At 37.4% G+C, this 27,273-nt stretch overlaps 1 protein-coding gene, 1 long non-coding RNA gene and 1 pseudogene across 2 annotated transcripts; 1 reads left to right on the top strand and 2 right to left on the bottom strand.

Moving 5' to 3' along the window:
• Positions 1-245: 245 nt before the first annotated feature.
• Positions 246-17,767, bottom strand: LOC122136125 (ecto-ADP-ribosyltransferase 5-like). Its single transcript, XM_042717647.1, has 4 exons — positions 17,633-17,767; positions 1,670-1,872; positions 1,456-1,554; positions 246-1,378 (listed from the first exon to the last, which is right to left on the bottom strand). The coding sequence occupies exons 3-4, from the start codon at positions 1,504-1,506 to the stop codon at positions 599-601; spliced, it is 831 nt and encodes a 276-aa protein (XP_042573581.1). The 5' UTR covers positions 1,507-1,554; positions 1,670-1,872; positions 17,633-17,767; the 3' UTR covers positions 246-598.
• LOC122136128 lies at positions 17,571-18,497 on the top strand. Its single transcript, XR_006153939.1, has 3 exons — positions 17,571-17,707; positions 18,106-18,187; positions 18,366-18,497. It is a non-coding gene; the product is annotated as an uncharacterized LOC122136128 (long non-coding RNA).
• A 4,530-nt stretch (positions 18,498-23,027) lies between these two features.
• On the bottom strand, positions 23,028-25,521 carry LOC109053837 (annotated as a pseudogene).
• Between the last annotated feature and the right edge of the window lie 1,752 nt (positions 25,522-27,273).

Below are 27,273 nucleotides of genomic sequence, written 5' to 3'. Positions count from 1 at the left end.
ACACACACACTGTAGCAATTGCAGTATGCATCAGAAACCCTCCACCTCCTGGGTGATTTCATGCATGTTATAAATGATGGTTATCGCATACTGTATGTTATTTGTGCAGCAGCATTTCTTATGTTTGTTAACCTGCATTTTTTATTTTTATTTTTTTTTTACTTTATTTTCAGTTTTTTTTTTGTTACTACTTAAGTGAATAAATAAAACATTAAAATATTGAAACAATATTTTTGTTTATCTTGCTTTATTATACATTCACATTAAGATTTAAACAGTCACATAAACATGTTATAACATGCCTTAAGCTTTATACTTTGTACGCTCGCCTAGAGGATACAATGTGTTCATGCAGCAAGACCACATAATCATACCAAGTGTCTAAATTTAATGTAAAATAAAAAACACTTTTAAAACCAAAGTTAATTTACACAAGTTGAGAAAAACAAAGATTTTTTTTTTTTTTTTTTTTAGAAAAGCTTCTTTACTCCCATCAGTACTAAATAGTATTATACTGTTCCTGGAATATTACATTAAATTAAGCATGACAAGAAATTCAAATTTTAGTAACAACGTGAAATGTAAAATAAACCTGTTATCAGGTAAACACTTTGTAAAATAATATTTGCAAAATTAGTAGAACATTAAAGAAGGCAGAATGGTTTCCACTGTTAAACAATGCACAACTCAGGTCACTTTTTCCAGTGCTGTTCAACACAAACACAGTTTCACACCAGAGATCAGGCTGATCTGTCCTATTTTTGACAGCAGTGACTTTAAACTTCTCATATGGAGGAATCAGCACCTCTCTCTCATTGGGATACTTAGAGTATTTTGTCAGATTAGCACCTTCACAAGTGTAGATTACAAAACAAGATTTATTTCCAAAACCCTGTATTACGGTTCGATCAAGAGAGGAGGATGAAAATGAGCTCAAACGAACCTCTTTGCTCTTAACATCAAATTTAACATTTGTACCACGATAAGTTACATAGCATCTATTTTCTTTTTTTTTCAAAATCTGTATCGCTTCTGTTAACAGAAAGTGAAGTGAATACCATTTGAATGTCCCCTCTCTGTATTTCTGTTTTTCAGTACGAGTGGCACTAGTGAAATTACTATATACTCTAGAGTCTTTGTTAGTGTAAACATAAATCTCGACGGAATGAATCTGCTGCAAGTTATCCTCTGCTTTTCTTGCATTCTCTTCACCTTCTTCCCAAGTGTTATTAAATTCAGCTGATCCAGATCTTTCCTTCTTTAGAAATGTCTTCACCAGATTTGCCATTTCCATAGTACAACCGTCATATTGGTCATCGACAGAATTCGGTGCCATATCCAGTGAAAATATCTGTCCTTCAACAGCAGTTCTGTGATCCTGCAGCAAACAGGAATCATAATGACCAATCATCAGTATTCATGTCTGTAATATTCATACCAGAACGAAAAGCTTACCTGTGCTAGGGCAGCTAAAATGAGAAGAAAAGCTTCAGTGAGCAGTAGCATCTTGATTGTCAAATCTCTAGATCTAGAAGATCTAGTGAAGCACAGATTCTGAAAGTCAAACAAAGCAGGGTTTAACTATAACTATATAAATGGAAATAACTATTTACATAGATTTTTACAATAAAACTGTTATATTTTCCTTTTAATTTAAACCCAAACATACCTAAGAAAAATACTGTTCTCTCTTGTTGTCAGATTGTGAGTTTCTTTTTGTTATTTTTCAGGTGCTCAGAAGCAACAGCGAGAGGAGAAGATCAGAAAAATCAGTCACTCACAGCCAGACGACAACAACTCTTCAAACCGGGAGATGAGGGAATTGGCTTTTGTATATTACAGATCATCTGTGTCCATGTGTTCTGTGTGGGCCTGTGAGTGAGATAAATGATGCATCACAGTACATTGTTCATCCAGATGACTCTATTTGGAGTCAGTTGGAACAACATTTGAACAGGTATTTCAACAAAATGCTCTTGTTGGCATAATTTCCTACTAAAACACTGTTCAAGCAATTTCTTTACATCAGATAAGATAACATTTTGCAAGTTTAATATTTTACACTTAAGAAAGTGTAAACTGAAAACAGAACCAATTTAATGCAAATTAAATTCATAAAACCTGCTGCCCAGCAAATAGATAGATAGCAAGATTGCAAGCCCCCATAAAATTGTGAAAACTAGCATTTATTTAATTTTCTTTTGAATCTGTATGACTTCTGTTAAAAAAAAAAAAAGGTGAATTCTATCAGTATACCATTTTTTAATGTTGGTTGAAATCACTATGGACTTTAGGGCTTCATGTTAATACATCAAAAATCTGATGTCACTTCTTTTGAAGTCCACACTCCATTTATTCATTGTGTCACATGGGAATGGTTGACTATCACAAAAGATGTTTTTGACTTTTGCCTGAAAAACATTTCACCCAAATTTGGGTTGATCTGATGAAAGCTCTAGGACAAGTCTGAACAACCATTTTATTCCATACATTTCTAACACTGAAGTGATATTTTCACTTTTGGTGGTGCTATAGGGTTTGAGAGTGACCACAAATTTGGTCAGATTATTTTTTGTGCCTGTCCTATAACTGTGCAAAATTTAGTAACATTTTACTATGCAGTTCTGCCTGTCTATGGCAAAAAATAAAATAAAAATAAAAATAAATAAATAAATAAATAAATCTAATGGATTCAAAAGATGCCAATGCAAGGTTGCTTTCCACATTTTCTGCCGGAACCGGACATATGTTGATCTGCAGGTGGAAACACACTCCAACTTTAAAAATGCATCTGTATCCGTTTATCTGACATGAATAAATGACATTAAAAATGATGAATGCTCCTGTATCACAACACACCCAGTCATGTAGTTGTGCTTGTTTGGTTTGTTCGTCATAATCCTGAAACATTGGGTCGTAGTATTCAAACTCATTTCCATGAACATAGCTGAGATGATGGTGGAGAGAGTGTCATTTACTGGCTGGGTTTGTATCAAATGGATTTCCTGCAGGAATTATGAAAACACTTAGAAGATCCAAAGTATTTAATTTTAGATTTTTTTAGTAAATCACACAAGAAGTCTTGAAACTTCTCAAATGCTTCCCACAGATAGCATTTCTGACACTTTTGTCTCTTCGCTCAGTTGTTTGCAAATTACAAACAAGTCCACTTCACAGTACTAGCATCTCATGAAATATACTACAAGTGTGAATCAATTTTGAATTTCACTGAATCCCTAAACTTTCTGTATACAGAGACAGCTGTCAATGCATCACAAAACTCCCAGTTTAACTGTGCATGTTTTCTGTAATATAAAAATGTGATTATCTGAATGTTTCTACATTGATTTCTGTCTGTCTTGTCATCTGAGTTGTGAGTCTTCATTTACCTGCATTGTTTTTGCTGACTGTGTGTTGTTTGTTCATCCTCATGTGCCCAATTTTTTCCTACTGAAGTGAATAAACTGCTTTTGACACAATATTTTAGTAAATCTTGTGTTTTTATTATTAGATCACCTGTCACATGGACATGATGTAACATGCCTGTCGCTTTACAGTGCACCCTCTTTAAAGGGCATGTTGTAACATTTCACTAAAAACATACAATGAGTTCAAGAAACAAGACCACGTAATTGTACCACATGAGTGAAGTAAAACTGAAAAAAGAAGAAATAAAATTAAAAAAGGTTAACAATCAGAAACAAATCTATAAGTTAACAGGTTAGCGGATAAACACTTTGCAAAATAATATTTGCAAAATTAGTAGAACATTAGAGAAAGCAGCATGGTTCCCACTTAAACAATGCACAACTCAGGTAAGTTACTCATGTAAGTTACATAGCATTTCTTTCTTTTTTTTCAGAATCTGTATTGTTTCTGTTAACAGAATGTGAAGTGAATACCATGTGAATGTCCCCTCTGTATTTTTGTTTGTCAGTGCGAGTGGCACTAGTGAAATTATTATATACTGAAGAGTCTTAGTTAGTGTAAACATGAATAGCAACGGAATGAATCTGCTGCAAGTTATCTGTAACACCTGCTTGCTGAAATCGTGTAGGTAAACCTCACTAACAGGGTTGGCTAAAAGTTTCAAACTAATTTTGATCTCTCAGCAATTGCGATGTAACGGATCAATGGGCCAATCAGAAGACACAGGAATCGTAGGAGGCAAAAGGCACACACACATAGCCTTTCCAAGACACACTGATTTATATGACAATATTGACTGGAATGAAATGATTACACAATAAGAGAAAAAAATATAAATATAAATCAATAATACACTTTAAAGGAAAAAAATCAGTTGTGATTTCACTTGGTCATAAAATAAAATGATTGCCCAAATTAAACAAAAAAAAAATGCAAAAAATAAATAAATAATAAATAACAATGGCAAAGATTTAGCTCCTTTTCCCTTTTAGAAATTTGCTTCTGTTCTAACTTCCCTTATTATTTGCTTTAGTGGTTTTAGGTGTGATTTAGTTACACCTTATCAAAAGGTTTTAATGGTTTAGGTTAGATTATATCTCTGTTTCCTAATTTCAGCGTGTGTTTTGTGAAATTTCTTTTTCAAAACCAAAATTACATTTACATCCAATATAATCCAACAAAAATAAATTTACAATACCTTTGGATTACCACCTCAACAATTAAAGAAAATAATGTAGAAAACACATCAATTCTTAGCAGTTGAAAATTATTTCCAATTCAAACATTCCAGTCCCAAAGAGAATTAGAATGTTCTCCCTTAGTTCTTAGAAAATGTCAGTTCCAACAGAAAAAAGATACCTCAATCCTTAAGTTCACAAAGAAGAACTCCCACAGATAAACGAAAACGGCAGAACGATGCAAATCCAATGGAAGGTGAGAAAGGAGATCCAAGTTCAGTCTTCACGGTGCCTCGCATCTATTTCCTTCTTTCGACATGAGACTCGATGCATCCACGCCAAAAAACGCAATCCACAGTAAGCAAATACAACTTCAAAACTTATGCATGCAAAACTGGCCTGCACACAACGGGACAATGTCCTTAGTGAATCAACTTTACATTAGCATTATTCAGCAACTTCTGAACAACAATTAACAAAATGCGTCACATTTTACACACAGTGAAATACAGATTTTTCCTGTTGAGTCTCACATAAATAAACACTCACAGTTCACCACATTTATCAAAATATACATTCAACTCACCGATTCCTCTGTATATTAATGCTTTTTTTTTTGTTAATTTGTCTTCTTTCCAGGTTGCACCAGATGAACCAACGATTAGCTTCATTTACGTTAGCTAGGCCTTAAACATTTACAGATCAACAGGAACTCTATACAGATAAGTTTTTTTTTTTTCAACAACTTCTCAATCGATGTAGTTTTAATATAAAACTGATCCTAGGTGAAATTCTTGTGTTTCTTTTAGGTATTTTTCCATCAATTCATTCTCTAAATCTCTCTCTCTTCTCTGTATTCTATCTCCGTTCTATCTGCGTTGCTCACAGGACTGAGTCTGCATCGTTCTCTGGGGGCGAAGTCAGCGCCGCTTCAAGATTTTCTCTAATTGGATGACTAACATCTGCACTGCTATTACCAATTCTTATTGGATGAACTATGCCGCAGTAATATGCATATTAATAGTATGATTAATAATAAAATATATATTTTTTTTTTCAATTTTATTTTCTCTGTGTCTTTCTTTATATTCACTACGTAAGTTAATATAGTAGAAATTTTTTTTTTTTTCCTTGGACTGCAAATTAATTTAAATCTGGGTTACACCCTCCCCTCCTAGAAGTATGCAAGTCCCTTTGCATATCACCAGTGGGTGCATAACCCCGAGTTATGGGGTGTACTATTTGAGAGAAATTCTGCTGGGAAATTCTTCCAGCTGAACTGGATCCCTCGATGGATGATTCTCTCTTATGATTTGGATCCTGCACCACCAAGGTAGGTGAATAACTCGTATCAGCATTCTTTTCTCTTTCAGGTTGGACCTCAGGATTTTCAGATAAGTCAGTTCCAGGATTAACAGGTAAGTTGGTTCCAGAATTCACAGTTTTGATTACAGGTAATTCATCAATGACCTGAAATTCTCTTTCAGGTATGTCACTCTGAACTCCATGGCTGACCTCTAAGCTTGCTTCAGATGACGGAACAGCATTTTTCCTGTTTGGGTGAGCCACTTCAGGAGTGTGAACCACAAAAAACTCCTTCACAATATCAAGTTGAGGCATCATACAATGACTTTCCTCTTTCTTAGAGACAGGGATTTCCTCTGTTCCCTCAGAACGTCTGCAGGCTGTCTCACTGAGAGTTTTGTGCTTGGGAACTGGACTCTGCGTCTTACATTCTCGTATTTCTGATGGAAGAGTTCCACAAGGGAGTAACAAATACCGATTGTAATGTCCGGATGGTCCTGTTTGAGTTTCAGGGCATACTTTATACACTGGCAAATCACCATGTTGGTCAATGATTACGTAGACTACTCCTTCCCATTTGTCAGCAAGTTTGTGCTTTCCTTTGAGTCGAACATTTCTGACTAAAACTCGGTCTCCCTTGTGCAATGTTGATGCTTTCACCTATTTGTCATAGCGGGTTTTATACCTTTCTGCCGCCATCTTGGAATATTCAGTCGCAATATGGTAACTTTCTTCAAGTTGTGACTTGAGATTCTTTACATACTGTGAATGTGTTATTTCTCCTTCATTTTTCAAAGGTAACCCGAATGCTAGATCTACAGGAAGTCTAGGCTGACGCCCAAACATCAACTCGTAAGGGCTGAACCCCGTGGTCTCATTACGAGTACAATTGTAAGCATGTACAAGGGGTTTTACATACTCTTTCCAACAGCCTTTCTTTTTGTTCTCCAGAGTTCCAAGCATGCTTAATGTTCTGTTGAATCTTTCAACAGGGTTTCCTCTTGGGTGGTATGGTGTTGTCCTGACTTTTCGCACTCCGGCTACTTTGCATAACTCTTTGATTAGATGCGATTCAAAGGCAGGGCCTTGGTCACTGTGAAGGCGCTCGGGGTAACCATAATGGCAAATGAACTGCTCCCACAGGCACTTCGCAACAGTTATGGCCTTCTGGTTAGGAGTTGGGATAGCAAGTGCATATTTAGTAAAGTGGTCAGTGAATACTAACACATCTTTGATATTACTACGGTCAAGCTCTAGAGTTAGAAAGTCCATGCACACAATCTGCAAGGGACGAGTGGCCAAAATATTCACAAGGGGTGTAGCTTTTTCAGTTTTTTTGAGATCTTTCTTCGTATGCACCGACCACAGGTCCTACCTTTGTGCTCAACGTCTGAGGCCATTTTGGGCCAATAGAACCTGGTTCTAACTAGGTCTAGAGTACGAAGCTTTCCCAGCAAACTGATTCCATCATGAAACTCCAGGCAGTCTTTCTCCCTGAGGAGGTAAGGCAATCTGGGAAGGGCATTCCTTAGGACAGGGGTTTCTTAACCTTTTTGATGTCGGGGCCCAAATTTTACAGTACAAAGTGGCCCAGGGCCCATTCAAATATTAGCACTGTATTGGTTTATTGATCTCACCCTTGGTTGATTTGTATTCAATAACTAAATGAAATCCACTTGCAGCTTAACAGTTTATTATTCATGTGTATGTAAACCTGCACATACAACAAGATGCCAAACACAACAATTCATGGAACAAAAATCAATCTGCATCAAGAACAAATTTAAAAAGGCTCAAGTCAGGCATATTAACACAAAAATCAGATTTGACAAAAAATAAACTATTAATATAATAAATAAAAATAAATAAAATAGAAACAATAAAATGTGTTGCTAAAATAAATAAATTCAAAAATAATATTTTTCAAATTAAATAAGTTGTAAATGAATATTGAAATAAAGTGCAAATGAAAAAATATAGCTTTATAATCTGCAAAATAATTTGACAATTGTTTCAGCAGTCTACATTTTTGCATGGGAGAACCTGAAGTTGCTCTTCATATCTGTTATAAATGAACAATAACAGTCACAACATTCCAATTTGAACAAGCTACAACTCCCTATATATGTTCCCCTCTTAATGAGACACTTGGGCCTGCCTTCACAGACATTATCAGATCCAGCCTGGGTGGAATGGGGGAAAGGCTCACTCTCAGAGTAGCCTCCCAGTGTTGCTTTGAGTCTGTTTCGGGCCTTGGTCTTAGTTGTGGCCACAATGGAGAATCCTGATTCACACAGGTATGTAGTTGTGAATGCGAGGAGTAGTTGTTTCACAGCCCTCTGTGCTAGACATGGGTACTCTTTTGAGACAGCAATCCAGAAGGAGCCCAGATCCAGTTTGCCCCATTGCAACTTTAAAGTACTGTCAGTGGCTACTTCCAGAAGCTGGGATTCCAGATGTGAGGGCAAAGCAACATCATTTTTAGTGGGATCCACAGAAAATGGGTCCACAATCCACATGTGTCCCTCTCTGGGATCCTCAGGAAAGTAGTCATCAATTTCACTGCCAGTTGTGAGAGGTGCTGTGAGACTAAGTCACTAATCTTCACCTGGGGGGAGTTTTCCAAAATGTCAGACAAAAGGGGAAACATGTCCATCCTTTTTTCCTGAGCCCTCTTAATCCACAAAGCAACTTTCCTCTTAAAAGCTTGAACTTTATCTGCAACAAAAAATATGTTGCTATTTCTCCCTTGAAGTGAGATATTCAGCAGGTTCAGCAGTGAAAAAATGTCACAGAGGTAGGCAAGTTTAGCTGTGAACTGTGCATTGGCATAATAATGTGCAAAAGGAGAATTTCTCTCAGTGAGAAAAGATAGGACCTCATTCCTCAGTTCAAACAAAAACGCTTGAGGACCAGCCCTCTTGAGAGCCATCTCACCTCACTGTGATAGAGCAGCTGGACATGATCTGCTTCCAAGCCTTCACAAAGTTTGGCAAAACATCTGGAGTTCACAGCATTATTTTTAATGAAGTTTATGGTTTTCACACTTACATCCATCACCTCATGTAACTCTGGTGACATTTTTTTTGCCGCAAGGCTTTCACGGTGAAGAAAACAGTGGGTCCATTTAGCTTCTGGGGCACGATCAAGTATCTGCCTGACGACACCGTGATGCCTGCCTGTCATTGACGCTGCACCATCGCTGCACACCCCAACACAGTTCTGCCAGTCTAGGCCATTCTCTTTGAAGTAGTTATCCATGCAGCGGAAACATTCCTGAGCCGTAGTCCGTGTGGGTAGCTCTCCACAAAACAGTATGCCTTCGTGCAAACTACTGTCCCAGCGATAGCGAACAAAAACCAGTAGCAGTGCAGCATTTGTGACGTCAGTAGACTCGTCTAGTTGCAAAGAGAAAAATGGGGCTGCTTTTTATTCTTTCTAGCAACTGATGCTGTATGTCTGTGGCCATGTCCGCGATACGGTGACTAACAGTGTCGTTTGAGAGTGGGATGGTTAGCAGCTTTTTTGCAGCAGCCTCTCCGATCATCTCACGGCACATATCTACAGCGGCAGGTAAAACCAACTCCTCCGCTATCGTGAATGCTTTCTTAGTCTGTGCCACTCGTCTGGCTACGAGGTAGCTGGCTTTCAAAGCGCATTTAGAATTTCCAGTCAGTGACACAACAGACCTTTTCTGCATCTGAAGCCCATTTTCTTTTCTCTTGAAAATTTCCACCGACTTTCCCACAAGCGATGGATGTTTGGTTTTCTAGATGCCGCGTTAGTTTTGAAGGCTTCAGTGCTTCGTTGGATAGCATTAGCCCACACTCCACACACTGGGCTCTCGGCTCTGCCTCGTCACCTCCATTCACAAATCCGTACTTAATGAAGTCAGGATTGTATTTGCGGCAAAATCTTGACTTTTGGGGACGGGTTGGCGCAACTTTGGTCTCCCCTTTTCCGCTTTAAAAATTTCTCCATAACTTTTGCTACAGGCTACGGTTGACTGAGTGTCTTCTTCTGCTTATTAGCGATTGTTAAACAATTAACTGAGGCATTACTGCCACTAGTGGTGGGATCGTGTATTGTAACTGTCTCATGGATAACAGTGGTCATTCTGGTGTCTTCAATTGATAACTTGTTTGGTCCCGCAGCCCTCGCGGCCCACAGGTGAAAAACGTAAAGTTTTTTGCGGCCCTCCAGGTGGCGCTTGGGCCGCGGCCCCATGGTTAAGAATAGGTGCCTTAGGATACTCGAAGGAGTTTCTCCAGTTCGAAGTTGTGTAATAACTTCTCGGATGCAAGGATCGGCTAACTGTGCACTTTGAATTTCAGAAAGAGAAAAATGAGGAATGGTTGGTAATCCTCCACACTGATCCTCCTGTGAGTAAGCATCATTTAAAATTGAAGGTCGAAAAGAGCAAGCTAACCACCTATACCCAGTTGCATCAAGTTTAGCAGTGGAAAGAACATAGGTAAGGGGCTTACTGTCTGTCACCACTGTAAACATGCTTCCATAGAGGTAATCATGGAACTTTTCAACCACTGCCCACTTAAGTGCCAGAAATTCTAATGTATGGGCAGGGTACCTGGACTCACTACTCGAAAGCCCCCGGCTTGCACAGGCAATAACTCTAACCTGCCCATCCTGTTCCTGATACAAAGCAGCGCCCAGACCTGATGTGCTTGCATCAGTATGCAGGATGTATGGTAATCTGGGGTTAGCAAAAACCAGCACCGGTGCAGTTGTGAGCTCGTCAATGATTAGTTCAAATGCATCCTGACAAGCGGTTTGTCCCCCTGCCATTAAAGAGATCTTTAGGGTTTCTGTACTGGCCAGTTTTCATTGACAAAGTTCCGACGAGTAGGGGGTACCCTGAAGTTAACTCATTTAGAGGCTTCACCTTCTTGGAGAAATCTTTGATGAATCGCCGGTAATATCCAATACATCCGAGAAAAGAACGAAGTTCTTTAAAATTCTTAGGAACAGGCCAGGTTTTGACAGCTACTACTTTATTCGGGATCAGTTTTCACTTCTTGGTCTGACACTATATGGCCGAGGTACTTGACTGAGGTTTGTGCAAAAACGCACTTCTCTGGTGCAAGTTTGAGACCGTATTCTTTAAGCCTGTTAAGGACTCTGACCAGCCTTTCCTCATGTTCCTCCAAAATCTGTGGAGAAGACAACTATGTCTCGTCTATGAACACAAGGGACCTTGCGAAGGTTGATGTCTGCCATACACTTTTCTATTATTCTTTGAAATGTACTTGGGGCATTAGTGACCCCTTGTGGCATTACGATTAAATTCATAAAATCCAAGTGGACATACAAAAGCCATTTTTGCTTGTCAGTTTCTTTGACCTCAATTTGGTAATAACCAGATTTTTAGGTCAAGTACCGAAAACCACTTGGACCCCGTTAAGGCCATGAATGTGTCTTTAAGTTCTGAGAGTGCATACACATCCTTGATGGTCTTTTGATTTAATTTCCCATAGTCCAATGCATAATCGGACCGTCACCATTCTCCTTTCTGACCACAACAATGGGAGAAGAGAAGGGAGACTGAGATTCTCGGATTGACTCCCCGCATCAAGTAACTCCTCATCTTCTGGATGTATGGGCCTTGCCCGTGTTTGAAAGGTGTTTTTCATCCACAAGATTAATCTGGTGCTTGACCTTATCCGTGCACACAAAGTCCTGGGGATGTAAGGAAAAGACTTCTGGCATTCCTTGAAGCCGTTTGGGTCAGCCTACTTTTCCATCTCTGGTGGGATGGGGGAATCACCGAAATTAAACTCAAGAACGGACTTTGGTATTGGGCTTGTTTTACCATCATGGTCATTATGCTCCTCCAAATACACTGACTGAACGGCATTTAATTCAGCCACAACTAGACATGTGCCGATATTCGGTGATGCGATAATATCGCGGTAATGAATATGCACGATATTGTTATCGTGGGCACTTCTAAATACCGAGAATAATTATATATTAAAAATTATTCCAAATTTTGAATGCATTTTAAGATTTTTTTTCCCATCAACTGATCAAAATGCACAACACCGCTGTATGCTGCTTTAAAGATGAGTGTGCCGCTCTGATGTAAACAAGCATGCATGAGAAGCACATGGGGGAACACGTGAGAGATGTGCTGAATGAACGCACATTCACTCTCTGACAGCAGATGGCGCTAAACTGCAGAAAATGCAGCCCTTACCCTGGAAACCCCATAAATAAAAGCAGCTGCTACTTTCTAAACATTTAAAGAATATAAAATAATGTTTATATATTTCCATAAATTTTTTCCACTACAACATGCCCTAGATATTGTTGGAAAGTGTTTTGATTCTTTATTGTTCATTAACACTTTACATTAGGGCTTCTTTAGTTAACAAACTGCCAATGAAAAATATTTAATAACACATTAAAATCAAAAGTTGCAACTTTGTTATTTAATGAGCTAACATGAGCTAAGACTTGTATTTTTTAACAAAGATTAATAACTTCTATAGCAAATGTAGCCATTGCTCTTTGTGAATGTTAATGCATTAAGGTTAACAAATGAGGTCTTATTGTAAAGTGATACCTATGGGTCTTTAAAGTTCTTTTGCACTTTAATCGGTGTAAAACTTTTAACTTTAAATATATTTTTGTATTGCTTTATTATATTTAAATGTTCATTTATTTTTGTTATAAGAAAAAAGTTATTTAACCTGTTATACTGTATTAAGACCACTTTTTTGAAACTTAATTCCAATACCGTGATAATACCGCATACCGTGACAAAACATTATCAATTAATCGCAACAGGAAAATTTGATACTGGCATATCCCTAGCCACAACACATCTAGGAGGGATTGTGATGTCATGTGTGGTAGGGTTAGTGACTACAACAGATAAGTGACAATGTCTCTCATCTCCAAATGTGGCCATGCATGTCTTTACAATCAGACCACAAGGTAGAGGGGAAAAAGATGGATGTTTGATAACTACCCATTTATCTAAATGGTATCCAGCAACAGAAGCCTATTCACAAAGAACTGCACTTTGGCAACCGGGTATTACCTGTGAATGGTTTTCAGACAGTCGCACTAGCCCAACATTCCCTACTACATTCTGCTTCTGACGCAATTCCAAAATCTTTAGCACTTGCTTATATCCGTAAGTAGGAGAAAAGTATCTAGTTTCTTGCTGTGAAAAATCTTTGTACAGGTTGTCCAAGCTGTTTGTGCCAATCAACACTAAAGGCTGAGAAGTAGATGTAAGATCAGGGACAAGCAAAGCTAAAGTAAGTATCTCTGTGTCAATTCCCACAAAGTCCTTGGGAAAAGTGATGGTCAACTCAATATAGCCAAGGTAAGGGACGTTTTGGCCATTTGCCCCCTCAACTTCCAAAAGATAATTTAAGGAATAAATTGGCTGATCATACGGGTTCTCATTATAAAAGGATTGAATGAAGGTAGTGACCTGTGAACCAGTGTCAAGTAAGCAGTCACACATTACTCCTGCAACATCCACTTGTGCAGTGCATTTCGCACTTGCGTGCGGGCTGACAGTGCCCTAAAAGACATGGGACACCCTGATTCAATCCCAGTTCCCATTCGTCCCACAACAGGACCTGCAGTCAGTTTAACAGTGGCTTAGTAGTGCCATTCCGCAAGTCCCATTCATGCTGTCTCTTTGCAAGCTCATCCCTCTTCTCTTATACTAATGCTGGATTTGGGTCATTGGAACAAGAACTGGCAATGTGGCCATCCTTTCTGCACTTAAAGCAATAGCCTGGCTTCGGCCTAAACGGCTGAGACTTGTCTGGAACTTTGCTTTGAAGATAATAATGAAAGCTGATTTTGGAGTTCTGTTATCTGACTTGCCAACTGAGCAGTAACAGAATTAAATTGAGCTACGTCATCTCTAGTGGCTGTTTGAGACTGCATTACGGCATGTTGCTTAACACTTCCCAGGTGTTGTTTCATTCGTACACATTTGGAAGCATGCTTGCTCTCCTAGGTTTGTAATAAGGTAATTAGCGCTGCAAAGGATGGGGGTGAATGCTTTTTCTGCTCTAATTGTAACTCTAGAATCAAGGAATTTTCCCAGCATCCTCTACAAAACTGTTTAATCAGATGTTTGTCCACTTCTGAACCAAGGACTCCAACCACGCCGCATGGTGGTCTGTAATGCCACATGCAATTTGCAAGCAAGCAGATGGCTGTTCTCCTGGGTTTTGGAATGTTCAAAAACTTGGCAATAACACATCACCATCCTTAATGGGCGCAAAAGCAGAATCAAGAAGCTGAATGTATGTTGAAGGCGATGCCGCTGGGCCAACAGATTTAACCATGTCTGCTGCCGGAGAAAGGCGGCTCTCACAGATTCTGCGCACTCTGTGGAAATCAGACACTGTTGGGTCTGGAAAGAGAAGTTCAGCACTGGTGCGCCAAGTTTCATAATCAACCTCATTGGGTGGACGGGGAGTTCGCCCAGAGAAAACACGAAGCCGTAATGGTGAGTTTCCAGGTATGGCTAAGTCACTGGTGTGTACAAGATGCTCCACTACAATTTTCTGCACTCCAGGTTGGTTTAAATCACTGACAGTGATTAACTGGGATCCTGGGCTTGTGGCTGCTGACACTAGTGGAACAGAGGGACGTTGTGCAGCATTTGCTGTTACCTGAGCCTGCTTGAAAAGAAACTCAGTCATGAATGGATCTGTTGAATGAGCATGTGAGGTATCATCCACTTCACGAAGAACAGGTAAAGGACATGGCTTTGGCACCACTGTCTCGTGAATATGCGCTAACATGCCCTTCAAGACATCCTCATAATTTTCTCCACTGCGACTTGCCAACTCTAGTTTGGGTTGTGTTTCGTCCCAGCCTCTCAACATAGAAATTCGATGAAGCTGTCACATGGAAAGAGACATCAGGATTATTCTTTGCTTGTTGAACACATGGGAGCACTGTCTGGAGGGTTTGAACTGGCAGACCAGAGTTGAATTCAACTGTCAAAGACCTCAGCGATTCTAAGCTAAGACACACTGATTTTTATGAAAATATTGACTGGAATGAAATGATTAAACAATAAGAGAAAACAAATATAAATATAAATCAATAATACACTTTAAAGAAAAAAATCAGTTGTGATTTCACTTGGTCACAAAATAAAACGATTGCCCAAATTAAAAAAGCTCCTTTTCCCTTTTAGAATTTTGCTTCTGTGGCTTTAGGTGTGATTTAGTTACACCTTATCAAAAGGTTTAAATGATTTAGGTTAGATTATATCTCTGTTTCCTAATTTCAGCGTGTTTTGTGAAATTTCTTTTTCAAACCAAAATTACATTTACATCCAATATAATCCAACAAAAATAAATTTACAATAACTTTGGATTACCACCTCAACAATTAAAGAAAATAATGTAGAAAACACGTATCAATTCTTATCAGTTCAAATAATTAATTCCAATTCAAACATTCCAGTCCAAAAGAGAATTAAACCTGCAAGCAGCGATGAAAGGGCCCTCGCACCCGGGCTCACAACCACCCAGTGGCCTTAGGAGAACAGTGAACATTGGGCCATATGCTTATAAAATGGTAAATATTTGTGCCACATTTCCTGCTTCCAACAGGTGGCGCTATGATTATAACTCAATATTGGCATGTAAATGTCTTCAGTCCAGGACTCTTACAAAACATGCAAAGTTTCAGGGAGATCAGACATTGCATGTTTAAGTTAGTGTAAAAAGTAATTTCCTATTGCCAGCAGGTGGCGCTAATACTATAAATAAATATTGGCCTAAAGATGAGTTCAGGCCAGGACTCATATCAAACACATGAACTTTGGGCAGACCGGATATTGCATGTTTAATTTAGTTTAAAATAAGACATTTCTTGTTGCCAGCAGGTGGCGCTATAATTATAATTGAATATTGGCCTTTAGATGTTTTCAGGCCAGGACTCTTATAAAATGTGTGAAGTTTGGGGCAGATTGGGCATTGTATGTATGAGTTACAACAACTTCCTGTTTCATAGTATTAATAGCATCCTTTAGCACACAGTAAGTGTTGCTAGCATGTTTAAGAATATTCCTAGTATGATTAGCACACTATGGCATATTTTACTGTGTTGCTAATAGTGCATAAAATTGCAAAACATGTCACTTCCTGTTGCCAATAGGCGGCGCTTTAACTATAACCAAATATGAGCATGTAGATATCTTCAGGTCAAGACTTTAATCAAACCTGTGAAGTTTGAGGCAGATTGGACATTGTATGCACGAGTTACAGTAATGTTCTGCTTCACTGCATTAATAGCATGCTTTAACACTTAGCTAAGTGTTGCTAGCATGTTTTAGCATGCTTCTAGAATGTTGCCAGCCTATTTAACCCTGGTTTATTCTTTTTATTGTGTTGCTAGGAGTACATAACGGTGTTAAACATGTCACTTCCTGTTGCCAGCAGGTGGCGCTATGACTGTTATCGAATATAGACATGTAGGTGTGTTCAGGACAGGACTCTTATCAAACTTGTTAAATTTGGGGCAGATTGGACACTGCATACCTGAGTTACAGTAACCTTCTGCTTCACTGTATTCATAGCATGCTTTACCACTTAGCTAAGTGTTGCTAGCATGTTTTAGTATGTTTCTAACATGTTGCCAGTGTATTTACCACTTCCTGACACTTTTTAATATGTTGCTAGGAATCCATAACAGTGTTAAACATGACACTTCCTGTTGCCAGCAAGTGGCGCTATGACTATAACCGAATATGGGCACGTTGATGTGTTCAGGACAGGACTCTTGTCAAACGTGTGAAGTTTGGGGCAGATCGGACATTGCTTGCCTGAGTTACAGCAACTTCCTTTTTCACTGCATTAGTAGCATGCTTTAGCACTTAGCTAAGTATTGCTAGCATGTATTAGTATGTTTCTAGCATGTTGGCAGCCTATTTAACACTTGTTGACACTTTTTAATATGTTCCTAGGTGTCCATAACAGTGTCAAACATGTCACTTCCTGTTACCAGCAGGTGGCGCTATGACTATAACTGCATTTGGTCATGGGTGTTTGTTCAGGACAAGACTCTTGTCAAACGTGTGAAGCTTGGGGCAGATCGGACATTGCTTGCCTGAGTTACAGCAACTTCCTGTTTCATTGTGAAACATCAAAATTTGTCAGGCCGCCAGGGACAAATCCCTTGACGAAAACTCAAAATCTTCACAATTTAACGTCACAAAGGTCTTATGATGACCATCACCAAATTTGAAGATAATCCGATTAAAACTGTAGGAGGAGTTCATCAAAGTACGAGGCATGGAAATGGCAAAAACTGCACAAAAATCGTACAGGTAATTCAAAATAACTTACTTCCTGTTGGGGTTTGGATTTTGTACCAAGAGACTTTTTTGTAGGTAAAGGTGTGCTACACGTATGTACCGATTTTCATGCATGTACGTGAAACGTAGCTCGAGGCGCACTCCGTTGAAATTTAACAGGTGGCGCTATTTGCCACACCCACTTCTGAAACCTATATCAGATGTAAATTTTCGCCAGTTCTGATGCATGTGCAAAGTTTTGTGAGTTTAGGAGCATGTTTAAGCCCTCAAAAATGCGATTAATTTCAGAGAAGAAGAAGAAGAATAAACAGAGCAATTCCAAGAGGCCCTAATAAGAATGTTCTTCCTTAGTTCTTAGAAAATGTCAGTTCCAACAGAAAAAAGATACCTCAGTCCTTAAGTTCACAAAGAAGAACTCCCACAGATAAACGAAAACGGCGGAACGATGCAAATCCAATGGAAGGTAAGAAAGGAGATCCAAGTTCAGTCTTCACGGTGGCTCGCCATCTATTTCCTTCTTTCGACACGAGACTCGATGCATCCATGCCAAAAACGCAATCCGCAGTAAGCAAATCCAGCTTCAAAACATATGCATGCAAACCTGGCCTGCACACAACAGCACAATGTCCTTAGTGAATCTACTTTACATTAGCATTATTCAGCAACTTCTGAACAACAATTAACAAAATGTGTCACATTTTACACACAGTGAAATACAGATTATCCTGTTGAGTCTAACATCAATGAAAAACACTCACAGTTCACCACATTTATCAAAATATACATTCAACTCACCGATTCCTCTGTATATTAAGGATTTTTTTTTTTTTTTGTTTGTTTTTTTTTTTTGTTTCTTTCCAGGTGGCACCAGATGAACCAATGATTAGCTTCAATTACATTAGCTAGGCCTTAAACATTCAACAGGATCAACAGGAACTCTAAGGTTATACAGATAAGGTTTTTTTTTTTTCAACAACTTCTCAATCGATGTAGTTTTAATATAAAACTGATCCTAGGTGAAATTCTTGTGTTTCTTTTTTAGGTATTTTTCCATCAATTCATTCTCTAAATCTCTCTCTCTTCTCTGTATTCTATCTCCGTTCTATCTGCGTTGCTCACAGGACTGAGTCTGCGTCGTTCTCTGGGGGAGGAGTCAGCGCCGCTTCAAGATTTCTCTAATTGGATGACTAACATCTGCAGTGCTAGCCTATTACCAATTCTTATTGGATGAACTATGCCGCAGTAATATGCATATTAATAGTTTGATTAATAATAAAATAAAATATTTTCTTTCAATTTTATTTCTCTCTGTGTCTTTCTTTATATTTATATTTAGTATTTTTTTTTCTTGGACTGCAAATTAATTTAAATCTTGGTTACATATCCTCTACTTTCATTGCATTTTATTTTCACCTTATTGCCAAGTCTTATTAAATCCAGCTGATCCAGATCTTTCCTAGATAGTATTTCTCCACCTTGGCTGCCATTTCATTTGTACAGCCCTCATTTTGGTCATCAACAGAATTTGGTGCAATATCTAATGGAAATATATTTTCAACAGCAGCAGCTGCTCTGTGATCCTGCAGCAATCATAATGATCAATCATCAGTATTCATGTCTGTAATATTCATACTAGAACACAAGCTTACCTGTCCTACAACATAAAAAATAAAAAAAAGCGCTTAAGTGATCAGCAGCATCTTGATTCAGTCGAATCCCGTCAGATTCTCTAGTAGATCTAGACCTGAGAAAACTCTGAAAGACAACCAGAAACAACAGGGCTTAGCAAGTACAAAATATTTCACAATAGGAACATGGACATGCATACCAACATATACAAGTTTTAAAATTATATTCATTATAGTAGCCAAACTTTTTGAAAGAATTAATTATATAGTGTTTTGTTGACCTTTTTAGTTTAACCTTTGCAAACTTACCTGAGAATACTTAGCCAAGTATTTGGTTCTTGTTAAATTCTATTTCCTTTTGGAAATTTTTCAGGAGCTCAGAAGCAACAACAAGAGGAGAAGATCACAAAAGTCAGTCGCTCACAGCCAGATGATAACTCAAACTATGAGATGAGGAAAGTGGCTTTGTATATCACAAATGTCATCTTGACAAAATGTTTAGCTTACCTTGGCCCAGCTCTTAAAATCAGAAGACCCACCTGGATATTTAGCAAGAATGCACTCCTTTGTGAAATTGTTCAGGAATGTAAAGATGTAAAGATTCTGGGGTATGTAATCTTTTTGCATGATTTCAAAACAAGATACAGTTCCAAAAACCTAAGTGATGTGACAGAACCAAAACAAACCTCTTTATTCAGAACAAAAGTTGCTTCTAGACCATTTATTGACACCATATTTAATCACATGATTTTTCGGAAACTGCACTATAACTGTTCCAAATTTAATAACATTTTACCATTTAGTTACCCTTACCAAAAAGTAGTATACTTCAAGTTTATTTTATTAAGTATACTTAAGTAAAGTTCAAGTATATTTTGACTTTTTGTAAGTATAAGTCAAGTATACTTAATTGTCATTATAAGTATATATCTTAGAAGTACATAAAGCCCATTTCTGAGAAGTACATAAAAAGTAAACTAAAGGTATACTTTCCTATTTTTAGTTTAAAATAAGTATACTAATAGCACACTTGAATAAACTTCTTTTTCATAAGGGTATGCTTGTTAATGGCAAAGGGGTCCATTTATATATATATATATATATATATATATATATATATATATATATATATATATATATATATATAATATATATATATATATATATATAGATAGATAGATAGATAGATAGATAGATGCCAACTTTGGTGCTTGGCCACTAATACTACACTTTACAATGCAAGATATTTGCTTAAATGCAGAATTTACCCACAATATCACCAAAAAAAAACCCACCATAACATGCAATCACTTTTTTTGTTTGTTTGTTATCAAAGAGAATTATGAGAGAAAGTAAGATGCTTTGAGAGATTTATTTAATTAATAGAAGCTGAATGTGTATCTGAAAAAATAAATAATAAATAAAATCTTAAGCACTCTAATTTGTCTGTATAATCACACAAATGCTGTAATTCAATATAACAAGACAATCAGTGTTCAATAACAACAAAAAAGTAGTACCTACAGGTTAAATGGTTAGTACTTAAACACATAAAAAAACACAAACAAACAAACAAACAAACAAAAAACATTATTAGGGCCCAAGCACCGAAGGTGCTTAGGCACCTATTGTATTCGTTAGCGTGATTTTTTTCTTCCGCCGCAAGTCTATGGCAGCCCATAGAACCGCTTGTTGGAAAGTTGTGAAATTTGGCACACTGATAAAGGACAGTGTCAACATTAACCATAGCAAATATGGAGTCTCTAACTCCAACTCTCTAGCGCCACCACTTGTCCAAAATTTCAATATCTTTATGCTAATAACTTTTGAACCATAAAGCACAGAAGGAAAATTCTTTTTACCTCTGAATCCTTGGCTAATGCCGAGTCGAATGGACCCCAAAATTCAAAAATGGTTTAGTTTTTTCACTATTTTCATTTGTTCGAAAACCTACTTTTTCAAACTCGTCCTAGACGGTTAGTCCGATTTTCCCCAAAATTGTCTCAGATCATCTTCAGATGATGTCGGCAAAAAGTTATGGAATTCAAGTTGATTCGTCCAATCGTTCTCGAATACCATGCAAACAAATTCTACAAAAAGCACGCAAAAATGCTTGTGAGGCTATAACTCCACAAAGGTTTGGCATATTGAGACCAAACTTGGTGGGTGTTATAACAAGCATGACCTGAGACTACCTGCAGTGTTTCGACCCAGCACCACCTAGTGGTCAGGAGATATGAAAAATGCATATTTTTGCTTATAACTTCTGAATGGTTTGCCCAAAAATCACAAAACTGGTCTCTTTAGTTTCGGTGGTTCATGTCGAGTCGAATGATATCCAATTTTCCCATGTCAGCCATTTTAGGTGTCGACCATTTTGAATTATGATTTAAAATGCTGTATTTTTTGAACGCATTATCGTATTGTTACGAAAATAATTACAAAAATCTTCGGCTCCATGCCCTGAAGGTACTCAAAAAATTTGGTGGCAGCGCCACCTTGTGGTCAAAAGTTATGATGAAATTTTGAAAAATGCTAATAACTTTTGCTTACATTAGCCTATTGTAACTGGACTGATGTTGATAGATTCCTTGGATCATGATGAGAACACCGATACCAATTTTACCAATATTTGCTGAACTTCCTGTCCACCATTTTGATTCATGTTGACAACTTATTTTTTCGAACTCCTCCTAGACCGTTGGTCCGATTTTCACCAAATTTGGCTCGGATCATCTTCAGACAAAGCTGCCAAAAAGTTATGGATTTCGTGTTGCTACGGTTTTCGTTTAGTGCATGAACGAATTTGCTGGAAAGATGCCAAACTGCATCTGAGAGCTGTATCTCTGTAAAGGTTTGACATATTTACACCAAACTTTGTATGTGCCATTGTCACCTTACACTGACCACGGCACATCAATTTGGTAACAGTGCCACCTATTGGCAAAGAGTAATAAACCATTCATTAACCCTTAATTATAAAATTTCCAAAAATGCTAATAACTTTTGATTGCATTAGGCTATTGTAATGAAACTGGTCTCAAAATATTCCTTGGGTCATGCCGACAACAGACATATCAATTTTTTAGTAGGAAATCTTAACTCCCTGTCCGCCATTTTGATTTATGTTAAAATCCGACTTTTTTAACTCCTCCTCAACTGTTGGTCCGATTTTCACCAAAATCGAGTCAGATCATCTTCAGACTGTGCTGACAAAAAGTTATGCATTTCATGTCGATTGACAAAACCATTTTCATACAGCACCGTTACAGATTTTAGGCACAGTGCCAAACTGGTTCTGAGGCTATATCTCTGCAAAGCTTTGACATATTTGCACCAAACTTTGTATGTGTCATTGTCACCTCACTCTGACCATGCCACATCAATTTGGTAACAGCGCCACCTATTGGTCAAGAGTAATAAACCATTCATTAATCATTAATAATTACATTTATAAAAATGCTAATAACTTTTTATTGCATTAGCTTATTGCAATGAAACTCATCAGAAAATATTCCGTGGCTTATGCCGACAACATAGATACCAAATATGCCAGAGTAAGCTGAACTTCCTTTCTGCCATTTTGATTCATGTTGAAAACCTACTTTTTCAAACTCCTCATCAACGGTTGGTTCGATTTTCACCAAAATCGAGCAAGATGATCTTCAGACTGTGCTGACTAAAAGTTATGAATTTTGTGTTGATAGACAAAACCGTTTTCGCATACTACAGCAACGAATTTGAGGCATGATGCCAAAATGGCACTTGTACCTGTATCTCTGCAGTGCTTTGGCATATTGACACTAAACTTTGTGTGTCATTGTCAACTCACACAGAACACACCACATCGATTTGATAACAGCACCACCTATTGGTCACACTTGATAAGCCAATAAATCACGCTACTAGAGGTTGTATTTATGATTTTTCCACCATTACGATTTCAATCATCCTAAAATTGCTTTTATTGCTCATTGTTGCATTTGGCCTGATGCTCCATGCCATGCTTAGCTCCTCAACTTGCCTCTGGAGTGCTTGGTCCCGTAATTGCTGCTTCCATGTTATTTGTGTTTATGCTGCTAATAAACATTTTGTTATTTATTTATTTATTGTCCTTAACTGATGTACATATCAAGTAAATTCAAATCACTTCATTCAGTGCATATTATAGTACTTTGTTATGGTCTTGGATGGTTTCTTGAATAGAGCACAGTTCATGTCACTTTTTATTCCAGTGCTGTTCAACACAAACATAGTCTGACACCTGAGATTTTTCTGATCTGTTTTTGTTTTGACAGCAGTGACATTAAACATCTCGTATGGAGGAATCAGCACCTCTCCCTCAAAAGGAACCCTAGAATATTTTGTAATATTAGCACCTTCACAAGTGCGGATTTCAAAACAAGATACATTTGCAAAACTATGTGCCCTGACAAAAACAGAGGAGGATGTAAATGAGCCAAAACGAATGCCTGTAAAAACACGCCCATTAAATGTAACATTTGTACCACGATAAGTATCATAGCATTTATTTTGTTGTTTCTTCAGAATCTGTATCGCATCTGTTTACAGAAAGTGAAGTGAATACCATTTGTATGTCATGACTGTGTAGTTTGTTTTGCCATTAGGAGTGTCATTGTTGAACTGAACATATATTTTAGAATTTGGGTCAGTGTACACCCAGATAGCAATTTTGTTTTGTTTTTTGTTTGTTTTTTTAAATTTGCTGAAAATAATCCAATTACGGGTAACATTCTTTTCAGTATGTTTCCAAGCATTTCTAAAATTGTTGCTGAGTTCCTTCTTCAGATATTTAGTCCTCACACGATTTGCCATTTTCTCTCTGCAGCCCTTAAATTGGTCATCAACTGAATTCAGTGCCATATCCAGTGGAAATATCTGTCCTTCAGCAGTGGTTCTGTGATCCTGCAACAACAGGAATCATAACGATCAATCATCAGTATTCATGTCTGTAATATTCACACTAGAACACAAGCTTACCTGTCCTAGAGCAGCTAAAATGAGAAGAAGAGCTTCAAATCCCTCAGATTCTCTAGTAGATCTAGTGAAGAGCAGATGCTGAAAGACAACTAGAGACAAAGGGATTAACAAATACTTAATATGTATATCACTTCGGTATGAACATACACATAGATTTGCCCAATGACCTTGACCTTGCACTTTACCCCCAAACTTATGGCATGCTGTTTTGACTTTTATTCATTCTCAGGATATGAATTCTTGATATCAACAATTCAGTTTTCACTAGTTAAAATGTTTATTGTTGATATCAGGAATTAGATTTCTACTAGTAACAATTGCTATTTTTGATATCAGCAATTTTATTTTCACTAGTTAAATGTCACCATAGACTGCCATTCAAATGTAATTGTTGATATCAAGAATTGATTTCTTACTAGTTGGAATTCCAGTTTCACATATCAGAAATACAATTCTTACTAAAAACCTTTATTTTTGATATCAGTAATCACATGGTTACTAGTACAGACGTCTATTCTTGATATCAACAAATTAATTCTTGATATCAATGATTTAATTGTCACTAGTGACAATGTTTATTTCTGATATCATGAATGTGATTGTTACTAGTAAGAAAGCCACTTTAGATATCAGAAATTAGCCTCCCAATTGTTGATATCAGAAATACATTTTCAGATATCAGAAATGAACATTGTCACTAGTGACAATTAAATTGCTGATATCAAGAATTAACATTTCAACTAGTGACAATGAATTCTTGATATCAAGAATTCACATTTTTACTAGTAAAAATAATTTCTAGTAACTAGTAAAAATATAATTCATTGTATTCAAATAGCCCCTGCCAAAATCAAATTTTAAGCTATCAGCCATTTCAACTGGAAGATGAAGGCTGTGATATTAATTTTATCCACTAGAGGGAGCCACATTATAAGGATTCTTTTAAGCCTTTTTCAGTTTTATTGAAAATAAATGCAATAAATGTGTAGAACCGTAGTGTAGCGACAGTAGTTTAATATTATTAGTGTGCATAGAAATATGAGAAATGCTTGTAGATCATTTATCCCAATAAAACAAACTTGATTAAATATACAGTAGCATACAGTATCTCACAGAAGTGAGTACACCCCTCACATTTTTGTAAATATTTTATTATATCTTTTTCATGTGACAACACTGAAGAAATGACACTTTGCTACACTGTAAAGTATTGAGTGTACAGCTTGTATAACAGTGTAAATTTGCTGTCTCCTCAAAATATCTCAACACATAGCCATTAATGTCTAAAGCGCTGGCCACAAAAGTGAGTGCATCCCTAAATGAAAATGTCAAAATTGGGCCCAATTAGCCATTTTCTCTCCCTGGTGTCATTTGACTCATTACTGTTACAGGGTCTCAGGTGTGAATGGGGAGCAGGTGTGTTAAATTTGGTGTTATCACTCTCACTCTCTCATACTGGTCACTGGAAGTTCAACATGGCACCTCATGGCAAAGAACTCTCTGAGGATCTGAAAAAAATAATTGTTGCTCTAAAGATGGCATAGGCTATAAGAAGATTGCCAAGACCCTGAAACTGAGCTGCAACAAGGTGGCCCAGACCATACAGCGGTTTAACAGGACAGGTTCCACTCAGAACAGGCCTCGCCATGATCGACCAAAGAGGTTGAGTGCACGTACTCAGCGTCATATCCAGATGTTGTGTTTGGGAAATAGACGTATGAGTGCTGCCAGCATTGCTGCAGAGGTTGAAGAGATGGGGGGTCAGCCTGTAAGTGCTCAGACCACAAGCCGCACACTGCATCAAATTGGTCTGCATGGCTGTCGTCCCAGAAGGAAGCCTCTTCTAAAGATGATGCACAAGAAAGCCCGCAAACAGTTTGCTGGAGACAAAAAGACTAAGGACATGGATTACTGGAATCATGTCCTGTGGTCTGATGAGACCAAGATAAACTTATTTGGTTCAGATGGTGTCAAGCGTGTGTGGAGGCAACCAGGTGAGGAGTACAAAAACAAGTGTGTCTTGCCTACAGTCAAGCATGGTGGTGGGAGTGTCATGGTCTGGGACTGCATGAGTGCTGCTGGCACTGGGGAGATCAGGTTCATTGAGGGAACCATGAATGCCAACATGTACTGTGAAATACTGAAGCAGAGCATGATCCCCTCCCTTTGGAGACTGGGCCGCAGCCAGGGAAGTATTCCAACATGATAACGACCCCAAACACACATTCAAGACAACCACTGGCTTGCTAAAGAAGCTGAGGGTAAAGGTGATGGATTGGTCAAGCATGAGCATCCTCAAATGGAAGATGGAGGAGCGCAAGGTATCTAACATCTGGAAGAGGACTCCAGTGGCAACCTGTGAAGCTCTGGTGAACTCCATGCCCAAGAGTGTTAACATTGAAATGGCTGAGACAGACATGAGAAAGACGCTCAATAGACTTTATCATTCATCTTGACCACCGATGCTTCAAGAACTGGACAACATGTTATATAAAAATAATGCCTATTAGGACACGACTCATTCATGTAGCCAACAATATATATATTAAAAAAAAAGTCCAGTAAAATGTTTGTATGGCACATTATTACCTGTTATATTTTTCCTTTTGGTTGTATTTTTTTATTTGATGTATTAGAAGAAAGTGTAATAAAACCAAAAAAAAAAAAAAAAAAAAACCTGGAAAAACGACATGAAATTATTTTTAAAACTAAATTAATGCATTGTTCATTTTTCCTTTAATTATCCGAAGGACTTGGTGGCCAATAAAAAGAAACAGCATAAATTTAGTTTTTTTACAATTAACAAAAAAAAAAAAAAAAAAAGAAAAGAAAAGAAAACGAATCCAGCCATAATATAATTTTCAAGTTTCACTGACAAAACAAATAAATAAAGGAGGCGCCGTTTCTGTGCATGGACGTTCTTCTGCCATCTTTGGCCAATGCTGACGCTAAAAGGAGGTTTGTGGGAAAAATGCCGTTTCTACATATCTGTAAAAGTATTTTTACTAGTTAAAATGTTATTTAAGATATCAGTAATTCAATTTTCACTAGTTGCAAGGGCAATTTCAGATATCAACGGCCTTTGATGATATCAATAATTACTTTGTTACTAGTAAAAATGTGAATTCTTGATATCAAGAATTCAGTTGTTACTAGTTGAAATGTTAATTCTTGATATCAGTAAATGTTTTTCAACATGTTACATTTGTTATTTCTGATATCTGAAAATGCATTTCTGATATCAATATAATTTCTGATATCTAAAATGGCTTTCTTACTAGTAACAATCACATTCATGATATCAGAAATGAACATTGTCACTAGTGACAATTAAATTGTTGATATCAAGAATTAAATCGTTGATATCAAGAATTAAAATGTTGATATCAAGAATGTACTA

Source organism: Cyprinus carpio, chromosome A3 (genome assembly GCF_018340385.1).
Source record: "Cyprinus carpio isolate SPL01 chromosome A3, ASM1834038v1, whole genome shotgun sequence".
In the NCBI taxonomy this organism is placed as follows: Eukaryota; Metazoa; Chordata; class Actinopteri; order Cypriniformes; family Cyprinidae; genus Cyprinus; species Cyprinus carpio.
The sequence above is the reverse complement of the archived record's forward strand: the minus strand, read 5'-3'. Positions and strand labels throughout refer to the sequence as shown.

Coding starts and splice junctions, on each gene's coding strand:
- LOC122136125 (XM_042717647.1), bottom strand. CDS start 1,506: ATGCTACTGCTCACTGAAGCTTTTCTTCTCATTTTAGCTGCCCTAGCA. Junction 1,379..1,455: donor TTTTAGCTGCCCTAGCACAG/GTAAGCTTTTCG, acceptor TGTTTGCTGCAG/GATCACAGAACTGCTGTTGA.